Below are 23,458 nucleotides of genomic sequence, written 5' to 3'. Positions count from 1 at the left end.
CTTTAACGGGGAAAGATGATCAAGACAAGTGTGAACAAACAGACAGTTTTACAATTTTGGATTCAATAAGCTTGAAGCACAGAGGGTGCTCTGAAGATGATGGCAATTTCAGAAACGTAGGAGAAGTTTAAGCAGAAGAAAAAATTTGAAAACTTGTACAGTACCTCTGTGAGCAGAGCTGTATAATAATAGGTAGGCTTTACCAAATATCAGGACAGTAATAAGCAAAACCAGCCAGCTTTCCAAAGTGTGAAATAAAACTACCATATTAGCACCACACAGTTGGTGCTCATCTGTCTTCCTTGACCAATCCTCTAAGTTTATCAACATGCATACACCATGCTACCTTTAAAGATAAAAGCTCAGGCCTTAAAAATAACAGACTTTTTAAAAGCGCCTTTTAGAGGGAGGGAAGAGGGATATTACCAAATGATCAGGAGACCTCAAGTTAAGGACCTTTTTAGGTAGGATATTTAAAAGGGAGAAAAACTGAAAGTCCTTTTAATAGAATTCAAGCAAGACAACAGAATTTCCTGTGAAAGGGCTCAAAACTCTCCTATTTGAAAAACAAACCATGTGCGCCACCTCCCGGGGTACAAAACACAGAGCACAGTAACCACCCTCCTCCGGGCTCTCCCAAGGTAAGAAACCAACTCTCAGGGTGGCTGGCTGTCTTAAGGACAGGGACATTCAATTTGTGTGCCTCCCTCTTTTATAGTTTAGGGCAGTAGACAGCCTTCCTCTTTTATAGTTTAGGGCAGTAGACAGCCTTCCTCTTTTATCGTTTAGGGCAGTAGACAGCACCAGTCCAAAATATTACTTGAATCCATTCCAGATGATCAGAAGCTTCATCGTCTCAAGTTAATGTTTTCTGTGCCCGATTTCTGTTCAATACTGAAATGAACTGATGAAAAGTTGAAGCAAGAACATGTCAGTTATTTGGGTGTAAGCAGGAAAAATCACCTGGGAGCTAAACTTGTCTGCCTCCTCCCTTTCCCTCAAGGTTCAGATGAGATCTAGAGCATTTCTGCTTTCTTTTCAGAAGTTAGAATTGAAAGTCCCAAAGTACTAGGAAGAATTTGGATGGATATAATTTATCGGCTTGGAAGTTCACCTTACCACGATTTAAAAAGACACACTGAATAGGTTGAAAGAATTAATAATTTATTTTAAGCATCAGAAAAATTGATTTTTACATAGTGTTTATCTGAAAATGGCAAGACCTGAAAGTACAAAATATCAACTTGTGGAAAATTCAGTAATGAGGCTTGACAGTAAGTGGGATGCAGCTGAAGACTGAATTAAAAAGACTGTACCCCTTTTTTCAACATTTTGATCCCATTTTCCTTTCAGTCAATGTTACATCTCATCTATTAAAAAAAAAAATCAGGTGAACAAATGCCTCTACAAGATGGAATAATTTCCTTAAAGGTGAAATCCTTTCCACGCTTCCTAAAGAACTATCAAATAACAGTTGATGTAGTGTTAAAGTCTTAAAAGATTTCTGCATCTCCATATAAAATTTTCAATTAAAAATGTGAACTGCCTGTTTCAGGTAAATCTTATTTAAACACCCAACCTTGTATAGTTTATGCACACAGCAAGTATTGGCTAGCAAAGCAATTTTTTCTGGGACATATTGCAGTAATCCATGCCTTCGTGCTATCAATAAATTGTCAGCTGTCTTTTCAGTACCACTTCAACATGACTTGCTTAAGCCCATTTTTTTCCCCAGAATTTTCCAAAGGACAGCTATGTTGCAAATACGGCCATTTAAACATTCAACTATATAATTCCTCTCTAACAACACAGGAATAAACATACCCTTCTCAGGTTTGACATGGCTCTGTGAAAATTTCCCTCTTCAAAGAGGGATGTGATGAGAGGATGGTTACAAACAATGTAGTTTATTCAAGTATTTTGCCTAAGCCCACTTCGCTGGAAAATCAGAGCAGGCTGAGTTGCTCAACTGGAAAAAGCAGAAGTGTCTCAGTCAGCAAGAAGAGCCAACAGACAGTAAGGGTGGTAGTAGGTGGAAGGACAAAAAATGGCAAGGCCTTCAAGGAAGGGGCCGTCATCTGCTTAAGGAATGGCACTAACTCTCACAGCTCCTTGTGGTCCTCCCCTCCACCCCTGTATTTCATCAGGACAGAGAAAAAGGAAAACGTACAGGACCACTGAAGAAGACCAAGTGGTTAAGTATTTCCAGGTGGGAAGTGAAAGATGTCTAGGAAATGTAGTCAAATTCACACAAATTCGCACAAAGGAGTTCTTTGCACACAGACAAATTCAGGGGCCACCAACATAGATTAAGTTTTGGCTCTAATTCTCCTCCTAATACTAATGCAAGTATTTTACAACAAGAGTTAATTTCTAAAGCCTTACAAACTACTTTAAAACAGGTCTGTGAATGGTCACCAAGAAAAACATATCTTTTGTTAGAAGGCTGAATTTTGGATATAGAGGTCTTCAGATTTTAGGAACTTTTTTTTGGGGGGGGGATGAGGGGGTGTGCTGATTTTGGCTGGGGGAGAGTTAATTTTCTTCATAGTAGCTAGTATGGGGCTGTGTTTTTGACTTGTGCTGAAAACAGCATTGATAATACAGGGATGTTTTAGTTACTGCTGAGCAGTGCTTACACAGCGTCAAGGCCTTTTCTGCTTCTCACCCCACCCCATCAGCGAGGAGGCTGGGGGTGCACAAGAACCTGGGAGGGGACACAGCTGGGACAGCTGACCCCAGCTGACCAAAGGGCTATTCCATACCATATGGAGTCATGCTCAGCATAAAAAGCTGGGGAAGAAGAAGGAAGAGGGGGATATTCGGATCCCAAGTAACCATTAGGCGTGATGGAGCCCTGCTTTCCTGGAGATGGCTGAACACCTGCCTGCCCATCGGAAGTAGTGAATTAATTCCTTGTTTTGCTTTCCCTATTAAACTGCCTTTATCTCAACCCAGGAGTTTTCTCACTTTTACTCCTCCGATTCTCTGCCCCATCCCGCTGGGGGCGACTGAGTGAGTGGCTGTGTTGCCGGCTGGGGTTAAACCATGACAGGGGGCCAAAAGACAATCAAGAAAAATCAGAAGATTTACAGCCAGTGAATTAGTAGGACAGCAGCTATACTAAAATACATTGATTTTAAGTGATTATCATCAATTAAAAAAAAAAGGAGAGAACACTTATTGAGGGCTACTTCCTTTTAAATGCTGAAAATTACCTTCTGTGTTTTACTTTTTGGCTAACTTAAAAGAAATTCTGCATGTGCCTTCGTAGTCTAATCTAAAATTCCCAGTATTTCAAAAACTACCCAACTACAAAGATCCAGCCAAAGCCTAGATACATTGAAAAGAAAAAAAAAAGCAAACACAAAACATTCTTATATTACTACTGTACAGTCACCGATGTCAACATGTTTTAAAATAACATGTTTTGTTTCTTACAAACAGACTATTGCTAGGCGTGAGACATATCACTATGCGCTTTGTTATATGGAGAGGGGAATATTCAATAACTGGCCAATGATTCTACTTAAAGATGATCATGCCCCTTATTCACCTGTGAGTGCATAATTCCCAGTAGCAACAATAGGCACCTTAGAGTACACTGGCTTTCAAAACATTCAGACAAGTGAACCCTTACCAAAGAAGCCAGGTGACTGACTGACGTTACACTTACAGCAGCTTGTCAGCAACTGCAGTCGCTCTCCCATTCTGCTCTACCAAGGTACCTCAGCCTTGATCTGGAAGTCTTGTAGAAGACTCAATTATTTAGCATCTCCACATTTCACAACATCAGCAGCTTCAGCTCACCATAGCCCCTCTGTCAGTTAGTGCAAGTCGTAGCAGTAGCTTTTGCGGTATGGATCCATCTCATCCAGGGGTTTGGCTGAAGCCAACAATTATATTTCAGATAATGTTCCTGAGGAGCCATTACCAGGACTCTGGATTACTCACAAGCCTGGCCTAACATCTAATTAGGCCCCAGAAGCCAGAAAATCTGACTGGCTCAGAAGAGTGCTCGTATCCCATTACCAGTCTGTCTTCACTTCTCTGAACAGCAGCAAGAACTTCAGCAGCCAGAAATGAACAATTTATCAATCCAGGGAGTCAAGTTTGACAGGAACTAATGTCTTGGTAAATTGTACAGACCTTTCTTAAAAGGATCAATCCATTATGCTCTTACAATTTTTAATGAAGAGAAGTTAAAGGTAGCTTACTTATTTTTCTTTTCATAATTTCCTTTACTTTCACCTCCACAGGTCATTCATTGTACCAGCCCCCTTCATTATGCAGCTCATATTACTGCCTATATGTATGAGGCTCATGTCTGAGATCAGGATATGACAACCAACCAACCAACCAACCTAGTTGTTGGAAACCTCTACAGAAATCAAAGAAGCTTTCAGCAGCACAATCGTTCTGGATTATCAGAAAATTTAAGGACCACTCTCTCTCTGAAAACGTGCTGTGTTAAGCAACTCATAAGCCTTTTCATATTTAAAAGGAAAAGCTTAGTATACAAATGGCTCATCCTTCAGTGAAACATAGCCAGCCGATGCACAGCAAGTAACTAGGTAGAATACCCATACGTTGACTTTAGCTGATAAAGAGTTAACTGTTGTTAAGCAACTGATATGTTAACAAGAGATACCAAAACTGATAGCTCTGTGATTACCACTTGTTAACCTGCACAGCATCAAAGCTGAGAACGGGAATGGTACACTGCCTTGATATATTGCATTTAGGTTGATCCAACATACAAATCCTACAGTACAAGCTCTTTCACCTTAAAAACAGAACAATCCCCTCTACCTAACTTCTTTTACAGAACCTGAAAAAAAGGCTTATTAAAATTCTTCATCTATTTTCTTCAGCATTTAAATTGAGCCAAAAAGCCCATGATAATATTTCTAAAACTTGCGAAGGCAGCGGGATAGAACTAACATATTCCCATACCTGAACTCAGGTTTAACTGCTTGAACTCAAATCACACATCTTCAAATCCCTAATGATTGAACTGATAGCATCAATTATCTAAAAGGCTGCATCCAATGAAACATGGCTTTCTGACATTTTCATGGTACATGATATTGCATTCACATTAGGAAAACACTGGTTCTGCAAGAAATATTGACACGTGTACAAGGAATATTTGGAGTGCTGTGATATGGAGCACCCTGTCTTCCATAATAGAGAATATTTTCCAGCACCAACTTTACTCAAAGCTCTGTTTTTTGCCCTCCCCCCCCCCCTTTTTTTTTAAGATATAGTTTAATCTTATCTCTGAAGTTAGTTAACAGGAGTATAAAATACCTCACAGCACTCTTCTTTAAAAGAAAATATATCAGGGAAAGACATCACTAGTAAGACACACTTGGTAACACTGTAGTCTATCACTGTATTTCATCTTTCATAGAAAAATCCTCAAGAGCATTATTTTTCTTAATGTACTGTAGGCTAAAAATGAACCCTCAAGGGTTTCTATTGCTCTTCTTGTTGCCAGAGCAACAAAGCAATACTCACCTGAATATCTGCCAGTGTAAGTATCAATTTACAAGCTGAGATGAAGTTTGCGCTGCTAGCAGATGTTGCTAACAGCATTTTTACTATAAGCCAAATTTTAGTGCCAAGGCATGCCATGAAAACTCAAGAATATATTACTATTTAATTTGTGCTACTTGATTATTGCTCATATAATTCAAGTGTTTCTATTAAAATGTCTTGACCAATGACATTCAAAGTGAAAGGGTAAAACTGAATGGCTTTTATATGAAATCTAGTGCACTAGAAAGACTTCGTTAAGCAACTCAGAAGAAATCTCGCTTGTCATCAGAAAGCATACTAGGAACCTTTCCCAATAAATTCCTGCTTAAACTCCTTGTGGTAAGGAGATAGGAGGGGGTGGGGAGAGGGAAGCAGCTAAGAAACATTTTAAGAGCATAAAAGTGTTATTACTTTCTGAACTGCAAATGGGCTCGTTGTTTACCACTGTATCAATCCAAACATTCACACTGTGTTTCTGTTTGAAACAAATGACAGAAACATTACTTATATTACTTCCTTCAGTAGAAGAAGGAATACAACTTTGAAATTATTTGTTATGTGTCAAACCAAACCCAGGAGGATGATATGGAACTGAATCACAGAATTGGAAACATCAGTCTCTTCCTTTTCAGAGCAAAGTCTATTGCTTTAAGAAAAACTCAAGGGAACTTCTTGTTATAACGTGTACTAAAAATTCTAATTATAAGACATTGAGAGAGACATATGGAATATAGAATAGGGAGAAAACACCTAAGCTCTATAGTTTCTTACATTCCTTACAATTCATAATTTTTATCCTCTTAAAAACTAACAGGCAGAGGAAGAAAGAAGAAAATTCAAAATTTCCCCCTATTTCCAACTCCTAATTCCAAGAGAAATAGTTTTCAGATGCTGGATCACAACGCCAATTATTTCACCCTATTCAGCCAAGCAATCTGAAAGTGCAAGAATTAAAAAAGAAAGAAAACCACAGGCACTTCCAGTTATGAAGTGAAATACACAAGTTAGTTTAAAAAAAACCCAACAGTGCTTTATTTTCACACACGTTATGTGCACCTCTGTTAAAGCACCATTCCTGAAAAAAAGAAATCTTTGCTTATTCCATGCAGAGTCAGATGCAGAGGCAGTGTGAATCAGAAAGCTATATGAAGGGATTATAGGCAGAAAATTTTCTAGGCAAGGGATTGGGAGATTCAGAGCTAAGCTTCCTTTTTTTTCCTCGTTTCCCACACAGATATGCAAACTGCGTTGCTATTGAAATGCAAAGGATTTTTTTTTTCCTTTCTTTTTTTAAAGGAAAAAACCCAGATAACTAATAGTTACTACTGGACTCCTCAGCCTTGCATTGTTTATCTTTCAAATCCACTACGCCAGTGGTATAGAAAAGCAATGGAGGTCCTGCAACACTCACTGACTGGATACAAGAAAAAATGTCTTATCTGCAAAGAAAATACTATGTTCTGACCTCAGCATTAAGATCTACGCTTGCACAATGGAGGTCTCGTCAAATATATTCTTCCCTGCTCTCTCCCACTATTGTTTTCAGTCTTACCACATGTTTGTTTTCCGCCGGTCAGTACACACGCTTTTCATTTGATTGACACACTGGTGAAGCTAAACTAAACACCTCCAACTGCTGTTCAGGTTGAAAAACAAGCCAGCATTAGACTTTCACTTCACAGTCTGTCCATGAAGACAGATACTTCTCCCTTGAACTTCTAGGTTGCTGAGCTCAGCCAAAAAAAAGGGTTGTCATTCTCATTTTGTTGTTTCCTTTTTGTTACACACTCACTAGGAATACCAAAAGAGATGGCAGAACACAGACCTTAGCTTTATCACCTGTCCATACATATGCAGACCAGCCTTTTCTAAATATCAGTCATCCTCAACTCAAAAAAACCAACAAACCCCACAAAACCCCACATTAGGGGGAAAACTGGAAGGCTTTTTTTGTGCACCAAAGTGGAAAGTCATGAAGTATTAATTTTTATAAAATCCACTACTTCGAAGCCAAGGAGTTGCATTTGGTTGTATGGAGCGTCTTGTGCTTCAAGACCAGTTCTAAGCCACACGCTTACCAGTGGTAGCATCCTTGTAAATTAAGAGAGGTAGTCTTGTTTTACACTAAGGCTGAACAAGTTTGTTTCCCAGTTTTCACCTCCTCAAACTATTCTGCAGTGACACTCAGGAAGGGCGACCCTCTCAAGTGGCAGCAGTGATCTTGAGGAAAAAAAACCACAAACCAACATTTCTTCTTGACCTCACTTGCTTTTCTCTGCTGCTTAAGTCTGACCTTTCTCCCTCCCCCGCACGATAAGCACAGTTTCAAAATGAATTGATGTAAACAGAAAGCACTATTAATTTAATGCAATTAATAAGAAAGATTATTAAGCTTTTTTCTCTTTTTCTACAGTCAGGGCTCGATTAGTTAGAAAATACTGACAGCTCCTTTTTTTGTGAAAGAGGGATGGACAATTTTGTTCAGACAGTAGAAGAACATCATGGTGTGGTTCCCCCCCATCTTTTTTGTTTTGTTTTCTTTTAAAGAAGGTACTATTGAGAGCATAAAGGCTCATTGTACTGCAGTAGCAAATCCAGTACCGTAGCACTTAAGAGGTGGTTAACAGTGCTTTGGTTCAGAATCTGTGTTAGAAAATAAAGCTTAAAAAGTTATGATGCAGGGTATTTGGCAGGATTTCAACAGCAATTTGTAACGAACGTAGAAAGGACTGAGGCATTGGCTTCTTCCCCTTGGCAAAGTACTTTGTTCTTCATTCTGTTTAAGTCCCAGGTTTCACAATCAAGTTTCTCATTTCCATCGATGACGCACTAAGGAGGATTCGTCATTGACCACGTCATTGTCGGTGTAGCGATGCTGACACCGTGGTGGAATAAGCAGCAGGATGATCAGTACAAGGAGGATAATTCCACACAGGCTCATGAGAGCATAGGAGGCAATCCACAACACTGGTTCATGGAAAGAAACGCTAGAAACACAGTTGCTTGCAACATCTGCTGTTGTGAAAGGGCCTTCAATCTCAGATACTGGAGAGCCATCAACTTCTGAGAAATTACAAAAAGAAAAACATTAAATCTACAGACACCATTTAAAAGCAAATAACAAAAGATCTAGCTTAAATACCTATATATCCCTTTTCCTCCATCATCATACATCTCAGCATACTCATGTTTTATTGTATTTCTCATTGCAATAAAAATACATTATAAAATGGGAATCTGAAGCATAAGGAGACCATGATACTCCCACATCTACACAGGCTGTCAACAAGAGAGCAGACATTTAAATCGGTTTTCCCACAGCTCAAATTAAAGCCCAAGCCACTGGATTACCTTTTCTCTCTGGGCTAACCTTTCAGAAATGTCAATTTAACAGAGCTTAAAAATCCTACAACACCTACACTGGAGTAGGTCAGCGCCTGGGCAGTTTTGGTTTGTTTCTGGCATTCGCAACAACTGGAAGAGTACCTCAGATGATTCTTACAACTTCTGTGTCTGCTATCTTCCAGGGCCTTAGGGAGCATCATGCAGGATCATTAGCTTCACAGATATCTTAAAGGACTGTATCCTAAACACAAGGTGCAGGGTGGAAAGCAGCACAGATACTCTTGTGAGTGGAGGTGAAAATTCAGAAGGAAGAGGAGGTGAGGCAGGAGAGCTGGGTGACAGCTGCACAGAAAAGGGGAATGGTGGAGAGGAAGGTCAATGTCAGGAATGAGGAGCTGGGGCCATGAAGGAGCAGTGTTGTTGGGCAGGGAGGGAGAAGCTAACCAAGCAGCTCGAAAAATGGAGATGACAAAGCTAAGGCAAGAAGCATGAAGGGCTGCCCTGGCAGCTCCGTTTTCGAGCAGCCATCCGTCTCAGTAACATCACAGACTGTGTGACTTGCTCCATTACCATCACAAACCTCTACTTGTTAAACCAGTATTTGCTAAAAAGGGTTATGCTGCCCATGGTTGTCACAGTAACCGTGGCAAGCGCAGCAAAGTTCCCCTGAGTTGTGGACACAGCTACACGTATTGTAAAGGCAGAGCAAGTGAGTTGCCTAGGGCAACAAAATATTCAGAGCATTTCGTATCTGCAGGTGCACAGCTGGGGAAGGATGGATACCTTTTAGCTTGCTTGGGGCAACTAGGAGCCTGCAGTTGCAATTGTAACGCAGTACTGTCCGTGCATTTTAACAAGTCGTCCGAACAGTTGTAGTTCACTTCTCTAGTCAGATACTTCAAGGCACATTTGTGTATTTCTTATAAAGGCCTCAGTTTTAACCTTCCTGCTTAATTCCTTGTTCATTTTATACACAGACACACTCTTGCCAAATTGTAAGTAAGTGATCCTGCCTACTGAAAACAGTATCTCTTATTTACATATATCTTAGACACGACTCCTGAAAGCATGTTTAAAGAGATTAGCATAAAATACCCTTCGGAAGGAAGAGGGGAGCCTGGGTTTTGGAAAGGCAGGAAGGTGGCCTTTAAGATTCTTTGTGGAGAAACAAAGAATCAGAATAGGTGGGCTGCTTTATCTGCAATTTATTAGGAGAGATTTTAGTTGGCATTCAGTCCCTGGCCTCCCAACACCTCATATTATTTTAAGGTTTAAGTCTCATTAGACTTAATTCAACTAATCACGGGCTGCTGCTGAAAGAGACAGTCCTGCTCGCCCTCACTCCTGTCTCTCACTGCCTCTTCTGTATTGGTGCTAGTAACTGGTAGGCTGCAAGGAGAAACAGGGCAACTCGCTGACCTGATGGAAAACCAACCTGTCAAAACAAACAAGATGCCCAAACGAGGAATTTTCTGTAGGATCACTCAACCAACCCTTCTCCAGCTGCAAGTGAGGGAAGACTCCTTTAGCAGCAACATGCTGTTATAGTGGACTGGGTGAAACCTGAGGCTGCACCCACAAGCACCCCAACACCGGTGAATACCAAACACATACTCTCTCAACTCATCAGATGGTAATAAACTGGCCTGTGCACCCTGTATCGTCAGCATATCTTTGCCAAGACACTGCTATTACATAGATATGGTAAGGGAGCTGCACAGTAGTGGACAGACTTGTAAAAGACTACCTAGAAGAAGGTGTGGCAGAAATCCATTTTGTTCAGAGTCCCAGTATTGCACTTTGTCTACCATGCAATTGTTTCTTCTGGACATCTCACCCCCCCACATCATTTCATCTGTCTCTACGCAGTCCTGCAGCAAAACCAAACTAAACCACATTTAATACTAATGTGAAATGCAAGGCATAAGTATTACTACTTAGGAATTTAGTATTTTGAAGAAATGAAAAAAAAAAAAAAAAAGCAGCACAATTTTCCACCTTGGAGATAGCTTTGAAAATAAACTGTCCCTAATTACTCATTGTTTGGCTTGAGTACAATAATTACTCCTATTAAAAAAGGCAATACAAAACTGTTGCCATAGTGGCTGACATTTTAAATTACATTTTGAGAATGCTTGATAGCAGCACAGCCTCTCCTTTCTTCCCTCCAAAAAGAAAAGTTTTCCCTCACTCTCTTCCACCCTCAGAGAAACTGAGAGGAAATCAAAAGAGAGGAAATTTGCCTAAATTGTTCAAACAAGCCCTTAATATAAACCAACAGTCACACACACTTAGCATATTGCACATTAGCTGAATTAGGATATTTTGGCTTTTTTTTTTTTAGAACATATGGTGGTATCTACCTACAATAAATTCTTGACCTTGAATAAATGAGATTTTCTTCATTATTGATGATTGCAGGACAAAAATGGCACCTCTGGCAAAATGCTATTTTGTAACATTTGTGTAGAACTCAGACACACTCAGTCTCAACTCCCATCTGGGGTGGTTTGGAAAGGAAGCAAACTTGAAGTTAGACCAAGTTTATCATAAAATTGTAAAGTGCTGCTTGGAAGGGGCCCCTGGAAGTCACCTAAGTCCAGCCTCCTACTCAGAGCAGGACTGTCACTATCAATAGATCAGGTCAGCTGCAGCTTTATCCTGCCAGGTCTTGTAAAACCCTGAGGACGGAGACCCCATGATCCCTCTGGGCAGCCTGTTTCAGTGCTGTATCACCCTCCTGGTGAAGATGAAATTCCTCATGTCCAACTTGAACCTTCCTGAATGTAACTGGTGGATGTTGCCCTTTGTTACGTAGTTTCACTTGCACTCACCCTTGACTTCCATTCAATTTAGGGCCCACCATAATCCCCAGTTCTTTTCCTGCAGGGCTGCTACTCAGCTGTTCCCTTCCCAGACTGTACCCATGCACGGTGGTTTTCTGCTCGAAGGTGCACAACTTTGCACTTCTGTTCACTGAAACTCTTGAGGTTTCTGCTGCCCAGTTCTCCAGGTTACCAAGGTCCTTCTGGATTGAAGCTCTGCTATTCATCATGCCATCCATTCTCCTGAGTTTAGTGCCCACAAATTTGGGTGCATTCTGTCTCATCACAGTTTTGTGCAGAAGCCATTTATTATTACAGTGCTTGGTGCATTTCTTCCCTAAAAAATACACAAGTCTTGTTCCTATGATCTTCTCACTTACTACAAAAATACTAGGGGTCTAATTCTGCTCAATGCCGACGTACCATTAGGTTGCTTTGCTAATACTAACTAGTTGATCTGAACATCTTGTCTCAAGAAGGGACCCGATCCAAAACCTTTCCTAGTCATCGTGTAAACAGTAGGTTATCCCTGAAGTTACCAACAGGCAACCTGAAACAATTTGAAATTAGGCAGAATAAGTCTTAAAGGGTTTCCCATATTGAGGAAAAAGCAAATTTCTTTTCTTACTACAATGGAATAGCTTCCTGCAGCCATCTGTCTAACTCTCTTCACTCTTGGTACATCCTGGAGAATGAAAATGGTGCAAGGAGTATTGTGGGATAAGCCAGTTCTCATCTCTAGCCAAGTCTCAATAGAAACTTGGGAGTTCAATGAAGTTAAGGCTTTTAGTCCTGTTCTCCTCATTTTTGTATTCAGCACATACCGGTCTAACATCTTATAAAAACATGGGCTTAAATTTAGTGTTAACACTTTATTGTAAACAAGAAAGCATAGGTCATTGCAAAGCCACACCAAATGGTCTTTCATATTTCTCTATTTCTGAAGATTTATGCCACCAGTAATTCAATTTAATTTATGCCCACGAACAGACTAAAAAGCTCCAAATAAATTACATTAATATAGTTGCTATGGAGGACATGGCTGGCCTCCACAGGAAGCCAGTTAGGCAGCTTAATCCCTCACACTGCACTGACTGCTAACCACTCACAGTTGTGCTTTTCTGATGAAAGTAGTGTTAAATATGGAAACCACAAGCTGTGAAGAAGTGAATTCAGAATAACTGGCACATCCAGCAAAATGTCATCTGCCCCATGTGAGTGGAGTCTGACAAATCAGTATATCTTGTCTCAGTCAGTGGCTTGTGTCATCTGATTTCTCAGGAAGCTAAGTTCCCGTGATGCTAGGTTAGGCATATGCATGAAACATGGACAAAGAAACAAGGAAGAAATGCCTTCTAGCACCAGCTGGGTATCATCATGTGTCCAAGCTCATGTAAATTCAGATTTCATTTCTATTCAGCAAGCTCAGTTCTTCCTCTCTAGACGAGGTCGGCAGAACTACATGAAGTGGCCAAACTCTATGCTTCTGTGTAGCAATATTAACATTAAGGTACTATTATGGTTCCCTGATTCTTTTTCTCAACAAAGATGTGCTGTCAAAGCAGTTCTTATGAGCACCAGCTGGCTCGCGTCCCCTGCTGACCAGATGTTGGTCAATATGTTCTGTCAAAATGCCTCCTCCCCTCTCCATTAATGGCTGCGGCATGGCAGGGACAGGAGGCAGCTCTGTGCTTGCTAAAATTGCAGTCAGGAAGCACAAGGAAGAATGAAAGGCAGGAAAACCTGGTCTGCAGTATTTGTCTCGTCACATTCTCCTTCTGGATGCCTTCAAAATGTGTCTTTCATCACTGTATGGTACCTCATAGAGGTCTTCATTAAGCAACCCACATCAATATCCAGATTTTCTTTCATACCAAGCTCAAAGACGACAATTTTGAACCCATTAACAATGGAGAGATTAAAAAAAAAAACCCGAAGCTTTTAAAATGCCCTGGAGCTACAACTCAGCTAGCTACTGTCTCTCTTTTTTCCCTCAATTACCTGGTTGCATTAAGCACTCAAGTACTTACTGCCCTTACCCTCTCTAACACAAATACTGACCCTCTCTAACACAAATACTGGGGATTAAAGAAGCACTGTCAGTTGTAGTCCTTTTCTCATGCAAATCTCAGGTGATACAATGTTTTTCAGGGCATAGACCACTTCTGTTTGGGACAGAGGCTTGCCTATGGGTGCACATCCTTTCCCTCCTCTCCCACTTGTATGTTCTTGTGGTGCCAAAGCAACGTCTCAACAACAAGGGGAGGAAACCCCCAAATTTTTTATTTTAGCTACCCTTGTTGAGATAAGAGAAATCATGAAAAAGCAAGAAAGTTAACCAGCACTGTAAAATCTGCCAAAAATTATGAGCTTTTTCACATTTTCTCATCAGCTAATTACAAAATTAATGGCTTTCTACTTACACTGAGAAAACTATTTGTTTAGAACCAACACAAACACCACAAGTCTTAATTTGAGTTCCATTTTCATCTTGGCTCTTTCTTTGAGTATTTCTGAGAGGCTGAAAAAGGCACAATTTACATTAAGAGAAAAGCGTGAGTAAGGTACTTCACTGCACATAGCAAAAGTTAGTTGAAGAATGCGTTTATCCGCAAATTAGAACAGGAATTACACAAAAATGAAGCTGCATTAAAAACAGGGACTCGTCTCATGTAGCTGTTGGGGAAACTGCACACACAGACAGATGTCTCAGAAAGAAGATCTTCTCTCAGAGGGAAGAACACAGCTAAGATATCCAGAGCTGACACTGATTTACTTCATGCCAAAAGACTGTTGCGTGCAATACTGCAGTTTTTTTCCTCCCCTTGAAATCTGAATAGCTTGGGATTGCTCAAAAATATACCCTTCACACTTCATGAGTAACCATGCTCTTCCCCATCACATAAGTGGCAAAGGTGCTTTTCTGAGAGAGCAGGTGTCTCCTCACTCACCAAGTCCTGAACAATATTTCTCTTACCTGCACACGGACTCACTGCAAAGCCCACTCTCCTCTGAGCTCTGTCAAATATCACATAGAAGCCTTCCATGACTGTAGCACCAATAACTAGAGCATTCGTGGAGGAAGAGATGCCGAATCGGTAGCACTGTAAATTCTCTCCTATTCCAAGGATGGGTTGAATATAAAGCTATTAAAAAAAAAAAGCCAGAGGGTAAAAAGCAACACCACACAGTACTTAGAAGCTCAGACCTTTTGATTTTTATATTCAAGCACTCAAACTCCACTGGAGATAGAGAATGAATAGGGGCAAACAGATTTCTGTACGTGATTTAAAACTGGTCAAAGCTTACAAGCAGGTATGAGGTAAAGCTCTTGGATTCTAAGCTTAAATTTGAACATGGTCAGTCACTATGTGAAGGTCAACAGCAAACTCGTTAGAGCCACTTCTTATTGTATTTTCCATAAGGGAAGGATAGCTGAGAAAGAACTTGGGATATAAACTCAAATTAGAGAATAATTTTATTATTTAAAAAATTATCAGGATGGAATTGATTCAGAGAGCATTCAGTGTCAGCTTCAAGGCTCTAGATTCATAAATTCAAGTCACATTTTACCCCTTGTCTCCTCAGGGAAGATGAAAGATTGCCAAGCTACATGATCAATACAGAAAAAGCTTATCATAAGGCTTTCCTATATTTCAAGTTAAAATGTACTTAATAGGTTCATTCTTCCCTTTGCTCCTGACCATCCCCTGAGGTAAAAGACTGTATTAGTAATGTTAGAGGATACTAGCCTGTATTGCGAGGGGAAGCCAGAGAGGAAAAATAAAAGCGGTACATTATATTCTAAAAGCTGGGATGGAATATTAATAAAAGATACACCAACCAAGGTAAAGAAACTGGTGAAGAGATCACATAGGCTCATTGCCAAGACTGTCATATTAAAAAGAAGTGCTCCAACTCAGAATGCCACAAAAACCAAATCGATTTCCTTCCCCAAAATGAGAAGATCAAAATGAGCATAGACATTCTCTATTGACATCTAACATGGCTAAAGCTCATGAAAACAAAACAAAAACTTGCCTTTTTTCCTGACAATTTGAAAAAATAATTCCCAACTATGTGGACTGCGCTCAGAGGGAAACTGTGCTTTCCTTTTTCGGTTTTAGGTTTCACAAGTTTGTTATTTTCTCTATTTAAAAATTGATTTTAAAAATTTCATTTAAAATTATTTCCCTTGCATGCAATAAGCCAGTTCTCTATTACTGCTAAAAATAGCTCCTATTTTTTAAGAGCATGTGCTTTATAATAGTAAAAATAAATGCATAATTGAATAAACAAAGAAGGTTGAGACCTGTGGTAGGATAGAGATCCGAAACGACCTACTGGAGTTTTCATCCCTCAGGTAAATGGAGAGTTTGGGAAATAAGGACCAGGGTCTTTCAGTTTTATCCCAGCATGCAAGCTGTGAACCAGTCCAGAAACCAGAAGAGAATTCTTGTATCTATTAAAAAAAAAAAAAAAAAAAGTGATACATACAGTTTACATACATTTTGATAGATTTTCGTAAATGATCACTACTGCTATTTGATCCTTCTTCCATTCCCACAGAAATTCAAGCATGAATGCAAGTCTGACAAAGAGCTTTTTCTTTAAGGATCAAAGCAAAAACCAAACACACAAATTGAGGTGCGTCATAACCCATTATGACTTGGAAGAAGGGGGAAGAGGCAAAAGCAAGTTTAGCTCTCCCTTTCTTCCCCGTTTGTGTCTTATTACTTCCACTTCCACAATGGACACCTATGACCTCCCTGAGCAATCAGTACCGCAAAGAGGCAAAGCATCAGCAGGCTTTTACTACCTATCTACCTCTTCTCCGAACAGCTCTGACCAAACGCCAACATTTTGAAGCAGCAGGCTTTTTTTTAAAAACACAAACCAAAATACAAACAACATAAATATGTAATGGAGTCATCTCCCTACAGCTTCTTACTCAGCTTTAGGATTTTGAAGCCAAGGGCTAAGTCAAAATCTCCTGGGAACTAAGGGAATCAAGGTCTGCTACAGTCAATGGAAAGAAACACGTCCCTCTGTCTCTTTTGCTTCCCTGCCACTCACTACCAATACACCTTGACATGCTTTTGAAATAAGGTTGATTAACAGTACTTCTTAATATATCCATGGCACTAACAAAGCAAAAAGCAAACCCCTACAGAGCTTGTTTGCCTAAGACAAACATCCTGTCTGAAGTTCATGCTTCCTGAAGCTGATCTGCTGCCAGATCAGAGGAAAAACCTTCCTTATTTGAGTGCATTACTTTGCGCTGGTTCTTAATCCCATGTTGTCCTGGTTTCGGCTGGGATAGAGTTAATTTTCTTCCTAGTAGCTGGTATGGTGCTGTGTTTTGGATTTTAGTATGAGAATAATGTTGATAACACACTGATGTTTTGGTTGTTGCTAAGTGGCGTTTGCACTGGTCAAGGCCTTTTCAGCTTCCCATGCCCTGCCAGGTGCACAAGAAGCTGGGAGGGGGCACAGCCAGGACAGCTGGCCCAAGCTGGCCAAAGCGCTATTCCATACCATATGCCGTCATGCTCAGTATAGAAACTGGGGGGAGTTGGCCAGCGGGCAATGATCGCTGCTCAGGGCTGCTGGGCATCAGTCAGCGGGTGGTGAGCGGTTGTATCACTGTCTTTTTTTTTTTCCCTGGGTTTTTGTTCCTCTCTTGTTCCCTTGTTGTTTTCCTTCTCATTACTATTTATTATTATTATTATTTGTTTCAATTATTAAACTGTTCCTATCTCAACCCATGAGTTTTCTTACTTTTGCTCTTCTGATTCTCTCCCCCATCCCACCGGGGCGGGGGGGGGGAGGGTGACCGAGCGGCTGTGTGGTGCTTAATTGCTGACTGGGGCTAAACCACAACACACATGAAGCAACATCCAAGGCAGCGTCTTGTTCTGACGCTGCACAGGCAAAGCCTCCCCTTTGGGTGAAGAAGAAAGATGGAATCTAGCCTCTCCGCTCCCCTCATTTGTATTTCTCTGTGATATTGATTATTTTGTAAACATCAGCTCATACATTAGTTATATGGCATTTTACAGGTGACAAGTATTCACCCCATCCCACATACCTGCCAATGAAATATTTGTTCGGGCTGCACAGTATTAGAGACTTAATACTTCCTGGTGCTCATCTGTGTTCTTGGGCCAACAAGCATACACTCATGTAAACACGCCATGAGACTTACCGTCACAAACAGACTGCTTTTACCCTTAACTCTCAATCCACGCTTAAGTATGTCTCTTGGCATAGGACAGAATGCTCTGCCCCTCACAGCTAAGTCCCAGGCCAGACCTGCTGAAAAATATAGTTCTTCTCTCTTTCCATTTTCTCTTGGAAAGCAGAGCTTGTGATCTGAGAAAAACTGCAAGATAGCACCCAGACGGGACGGACCAAGTCTATAGAGTGCTCCATTTTCATTTCCCAGAAAGACTGCTTATTACATTGCATTTCTTTGCCTTACTTCTGTATGCTGAAGAAATGTATTGGGGGTGGATTTGGCTGTATGATACTTAAAAGGTTATTAAAATAAAGATTTTAGGTCTATTTGAGCCTTCCTTTCTTGAACTTATTAACTTAGCATTATATTAATGCTGTGAGTAGACATGCTGTTCTGACTTCAGCTCAGTGAAGTGTTGTAGCTGCCACCCCTCTGTGGCTCATCTCTGCCCATCTGCCAAAGCCACCACCCTTCAGACCTGCCAACATCAAACTGCATCTATAGCTGCTCCCTTGAAAGACTTCAGTCCAAATAAGTAAGGATTAAAAAACAACCTGCACCACTAAAGAGCATAAAGCTCACAGCCTTGGTTTTTAATGGAGCTGAATAAAGGAATGCTTCACATGCAGTTATCCCAGCATACCTGAGGGGGCAATAACATCTTGCTGGGAAACTCATAACAAGCTGCTAGGAGCAGGAACTTGTTAACCTGGGTCACCTGTGGTCAGAGAAGTATGTCTGACTACGGCAGGTGATTTTACGTTTCAGTGGTACATAGCTTGCCAGAAGCACAGAGCACTAAGAGTACGGTTGTGATGCCATGGTACAATTGCTGAAAATACCCATTTTCCTGACATTGCTCCTACACAGGTGGAATCTGATCCTTACATCTTGTAACTGATTTCTTATTTAACAGACTATCTCCTTTGTTTAGAGCTGTGAAAGTAACTTTTGGTGTGTGTGGAGGGAAAGGGGTACAGCAGCAAGGTCCTTGAGATTTAGGGTTAGTTCATGCATTTTTAATAGGAAGAACAAAAACCATTAAGCAGAGTGAGTGAGTGATTCCCCTCTAATACCTTACCGATCAGTTGATTATTTACTTGTCATGTGGAAGGCCCTAGTTCAAATGTCCTGACCAACATCAGAGAGGAGTGTGGACCACTGTGACCCACTTCACAGGAGGATGCTCTATCCACAAGGTGCCCTTACAAGAGCTTCTTTCAATCCCTGCCCCCCCTCCCCCCATCGGCTGAAATTGTTCCAGTCAATATTTAAGTGCTTTGCAAAGAGAAGAACTTTTCAACCAGGGAAGCTGAGCTACATAAGATAACTGGTACATGTATTTCAGACACTGGACACCTGCAGGCAGTGAAGAACACTTCATACCAAATCTCTGCTCTCAATCAGGTAGGAAAAGGATCTCAGTCTTGAATTATCAGCCTACAGGCAAATACTCTGTCTTTTGGGCAGCTGGCCAATAGTCCAGTTACTGTATTTCCTGTGATTTGCAATGACTACTGCTGTCTGATTGTGAATCCATGACAAAAATATTAAAATTGTTCACACTGAAACATCTGGGATATTTCTTCTTCTTTAACCTTCTTGGTGCTGTTCATTGTATTCAACCAAAATTTATGAATAGTTTTTATTAACCAGAAAATGCTGCTTCAGTTACTCTACAGTCAGAGAAATCCACCATACCCATGCCTTACTTCTAAAGCCCACTTTATTTCCAAAGAAAGATGCTTTTAAACATAAATAATTCAATAATGAAGGCCAAAAGTAGCTTTATTGGTATGAATAATCCTAATGAATGGCATCCATTCTATACAACAATAAGCATTATACTTGGAAAGGAACTGCTTGCAGTGGCAGGTTCTTCTACTTTATAAACATTCCGTTTTGAATGAAAGGACTGATTTTTGCACTCTTAATATTTTGAATCAGAGCAACAGGGATTATGTCCATGTTTCTGAAATGCTTAGAACAAAATATTCCATCTCTGCACTATTTCTGATGCATTTCCATACACACTTCTTGTCTGTACTTGGACCCCCCTTTCCCCTCCTCCCTTTCCCTTTTCCATTTCCATCAAAGACTATCAGTCATTTCTCACTTATTAACAGGAGTAGACCAGGAAAGATTCTGCTCCCCTCAGCTTAAAACCCTATGACTTACACGGTAGATAGCAAAGATGACACTCCTTTCAAAGATCATGTGATCATTTAATAGGTATTTAACATTTTGAGCAGATTTAATGACATTAGCTTACCAGGGACGTGCGAGCTATTGCTTGCACAACAGCACTGAAGACTTTCTGGGGCAAACGGAGGAGCGTGGTCCCACTGTCTACTATTGCTTTATCAGCATTATACTAGGGAAGGGGGGGAAAAAAAAGGAAAGAAGTTATGCACTGTAGTTGATGTAATGCAGATTCCACTGTTTCATAACAATAACAAAGCTGTTCCTTTTTGGTAGCTGTCTCCCCAGACCTGCATGTCATACCTGTCAGCAGCTTGCTCTAGTTGATAGCTTGAATTCAAATGAAGTCTGAGAGTAAAAGTAAGACACGGTCAGCCTAACACAAGAGTGAGTTTATCTGCACCACTCAAGAAATTACTGTGTGTCACCACAGCTGTTGCAAATGGCCAAATCACTGTAAAAAGAAGTAAAGCCCAGCCCCTCTCAGAGGTGTGCGCTAATCCACTTTACTTCCCATATGCTTTGGCTAAAAGCACTCTCATGGTCAGTGCAAACAGATGCTAAGCATGCTGATGTAGCTTACATATAGGTCCAAGCTCTGGATCAAGGTCTCTGCTATCATGAAAACAACTCGCTCTAGTTTAAACACAATACAGCAGCCTACTTTTAATGACTGGCGTATCTAATGTAAGAATAGTCAGGGAACATTGGGCCCCATTACATGTCATGTTCAGGACTGGCTCAAGAGTACAGATGCCAAATGCCACACCTTTCTCTCTCGACTGCTGAAAATCACTAAAACACAGACAACAACAAGTGCAAAGAAACTTGAAATTTCAATCTTGCTGCCTCAAAATCTGCACTAAAAAAACCCTAAGCAAACATTTCTCTTCATTATTAAAACCCCAACCCTCAGATTAAGAGATTTCAGCAAACTTCAGACACAGTAAACAAAGAATAAGCATTTTAAAAGGTACATCTTTTTTCCTGAACTCCTTAAAAACTATGATTAACTGTGGAGGGAAAAAAAAAAAAGACAAGTAGCAGTGGCAACTGTTTGCATTAACTACTTTTGTTACCAGCTTAGGCAGTAGGATCAACATAACTGAACAGTGGCATGTTTATTGCATAACCATAAGACACAAGGTAATATACAGCATAAGCTTTTTAGGAAGAGGTCAAACAGCAAGTGAATTTAAAATACATTGGTTTAGATGTTATCAAGTCACGTGGAATATCTTTAGCGCAGTGACAAAAATAAAACACACCAAAAAGTAAAAAAGTAACTCTGAGTTAGTTGTTTTCTTTTTGAAAGAAGAGATGCTATAGGCTGCCAAGCAGAGATGAAAAAAAAGCAAACAGGAACACATTTATTATACACTCAGAAATACTTCTAAAGAGTGGAGAGAAATATCAAGGCATTGTGGAGTCCATTTTAACAGATTTGTACCACAAATACACAATCACCAGCATCCTGGAGAGCCACCCTTGGAAAAAAAGTAGGTAGGAGGCACAGCCAAGAGGGTCAATCACTAACATAAAACCATGCAAAATTCCTGGAGTAGCAGGATCACTTGGCCAGGGACTAAGCACCTGGATTTTCCTGCTGTGTACAGCGTATTTGCAGTGGGCAGTAACTTCGTGCCTTCTCAGTCTTCCCGGTTAATATTTAACAGTGCACCCTATGCAGCATGCACTGCTGGCTGCTCAGTACTTCTCTCAGCCCTGGTCTGCCAGGCTCGAGGCCACAGCTGCAGCCTAACACTGGACAGATTCCCGGCACTGAAGTGAGAGGACTACTTTTCCCTTGCAAGGAAAGGAGTAGCCTCCGGTTACAGTTACAAAAAATGTTCCATTTCCTAGAAAACAACTAAGAGGAGAGAGGGCACATAGTTCATCACCCTATACAAGAATTATGCATCCTCTGCAAGCCCCTAACCAGCCAAACTTTAATCATACAAGCTCTAATTTACTGTTCCTCCTCTAAATTTTTGCGGGAAGATCTCCTTTGATCAAGAAAGGAATGATGCCTTCTGTAACAGTGACTAGCGTACTATGCTAATACGTACAATGCCAGCAAACCCTGGCTCAGAAAAGAGCGACAATAGCAGGAAACTTTCATAACACCACTAGGTTTTTAAGTGAGTTGTTTTCTGGAAACAGCTTGTATTAAACCATTAGTACAAGGGCTCCTCTTCAAAAACATGTTGACTCTTTTTTAAGGCAAGAAAGAAAAGCAAACACAAACATTTATGTTAGAGGATCAGCAGTTTTCCTTCCCTAACAGTATGACAGAGAGAGGCATTTAAATAGACCTTGTTTTGCTTATTAAGTTGAAAGGCAGTACGACTCATTGTAAATATTTTATATGGCAATATGATTTCCATATTTTGTACAGAAATACAATATTTATGCACATGTAAGATTTTTATCATTAATTTCATTTAATTTGTATGTACTATAAAAACTTCAGAATTATCATGTCCCAATGATTTCCAGATAAAGAGAAAATTAAGATGTCTAATGAAAACAGGGCATGACAATTACAGAACTAAAATCAAAACATGAATAGCAACAAGCAAGAGTAATAAACAAATGAAATACACACATACATACATATCCTCCAGAAAAAAAAATGAAACAGCTTTGGAATAAAAACTGCAACAACACAGTCTCATTAGACTGATCCAGAGATAGCAGAACATTATTCCTAATAAAAACAGAAAACATACCCATCAGGAATAATAACTGGCAAGGCTGAAGCGAGCAAAAGCAAATTACAAAACTAAATAAAAAAAAGGAAGCATAGGATGAGATAACTTTGGGAAGCATCCCAGGATGACACCTGCCCACTGCCATAGTGAATTACACGCTTAGACATCGCCACAAGGGTCAATCCAAAATCTTCCCTTTTCTTTGTTTGACCAGAATTGCTTTAAAACCCTTTGGTTTGATTTTACTGTATAACAGAAAACCATAAATTGTAGTTGTTTAAAGACTCCTTGAATCAACGCACCATCTTCAGTGCTTAGATACCTTCGTTACAACTGAAAATACTCAAGAGGCTGAGCCCTTCCAAACCACAGCAGCCTTATTTTCAGTGGACTGCTTGCTTGACAATTGTAGCTTAGTCCCTAATTTACTGAAAATACTATCAATGACTTTAAAGTCCTCTTTAAAGCAATTTTAGCATGCTCAATGTACACACTGCATTTCACATGACTTGTTCGTTTCTTTTCAAACTTACAATGCAGCCTTAATTCTCAGAGGAGACTGCAATACACATCTGCTTGCAAAGACA

The 23,458-nt window shown here is 40.2% G+C and overlaps 1 protein-coding gene across 1 annotated transcript in view; it reads right to left on the bottom strand.

Moving 5' to 3' along the window:
* Positions 1-1,155: 1,155 nt before the first annotated feature.
* Positions 1,156-23,458, bottom strand: part of BACE2 (beta-secretase 2) — a 55,144-nt gene continuing 32,841 nt past the window's right edge. The window contains exons 6-9 of the mRNA XM_072846880.1: positions 20,228-20,329; positions 16,027-16,176; positions 14,692-14,860; positions 1,156-8,607 (exon numbers count right to left, since the gene is read on the bottom strand). Of these exons, the coding sequence (XP_072702981.1) occupies positions 8,354-8,607; positions 14,692-14,860; positions 16,027-16,176; positions 20,228-20,329 (675 nt within the window). The 3' untranslated portion in view covers positions 1,156-8,353. The remainder of the gene's footprint in view (positions 8,608-14,691; positions 14,861-16,026; positions 16,177-20,227; positions 20,330-23,458) is intronic.

This window comes from Ciconia boyciana, chromosome 1, assembly GCF_034638445.1.
Source record: "Ciconia boyciana chromosome 1, ASM3463844v1, whole genome shotgun sequence".
Lineage (NCBI taxonomy): Eukaryota > Metazoa > Chordata > Aves > Ciconiiformes > Ciconiidae > Ciconia > Ciconia boyciana.
The sequence above is the reverse complement of the archived record's forward strand: the minus strand, read 5'-3'. Positions and strand labels throughout refer to the sequence as shown.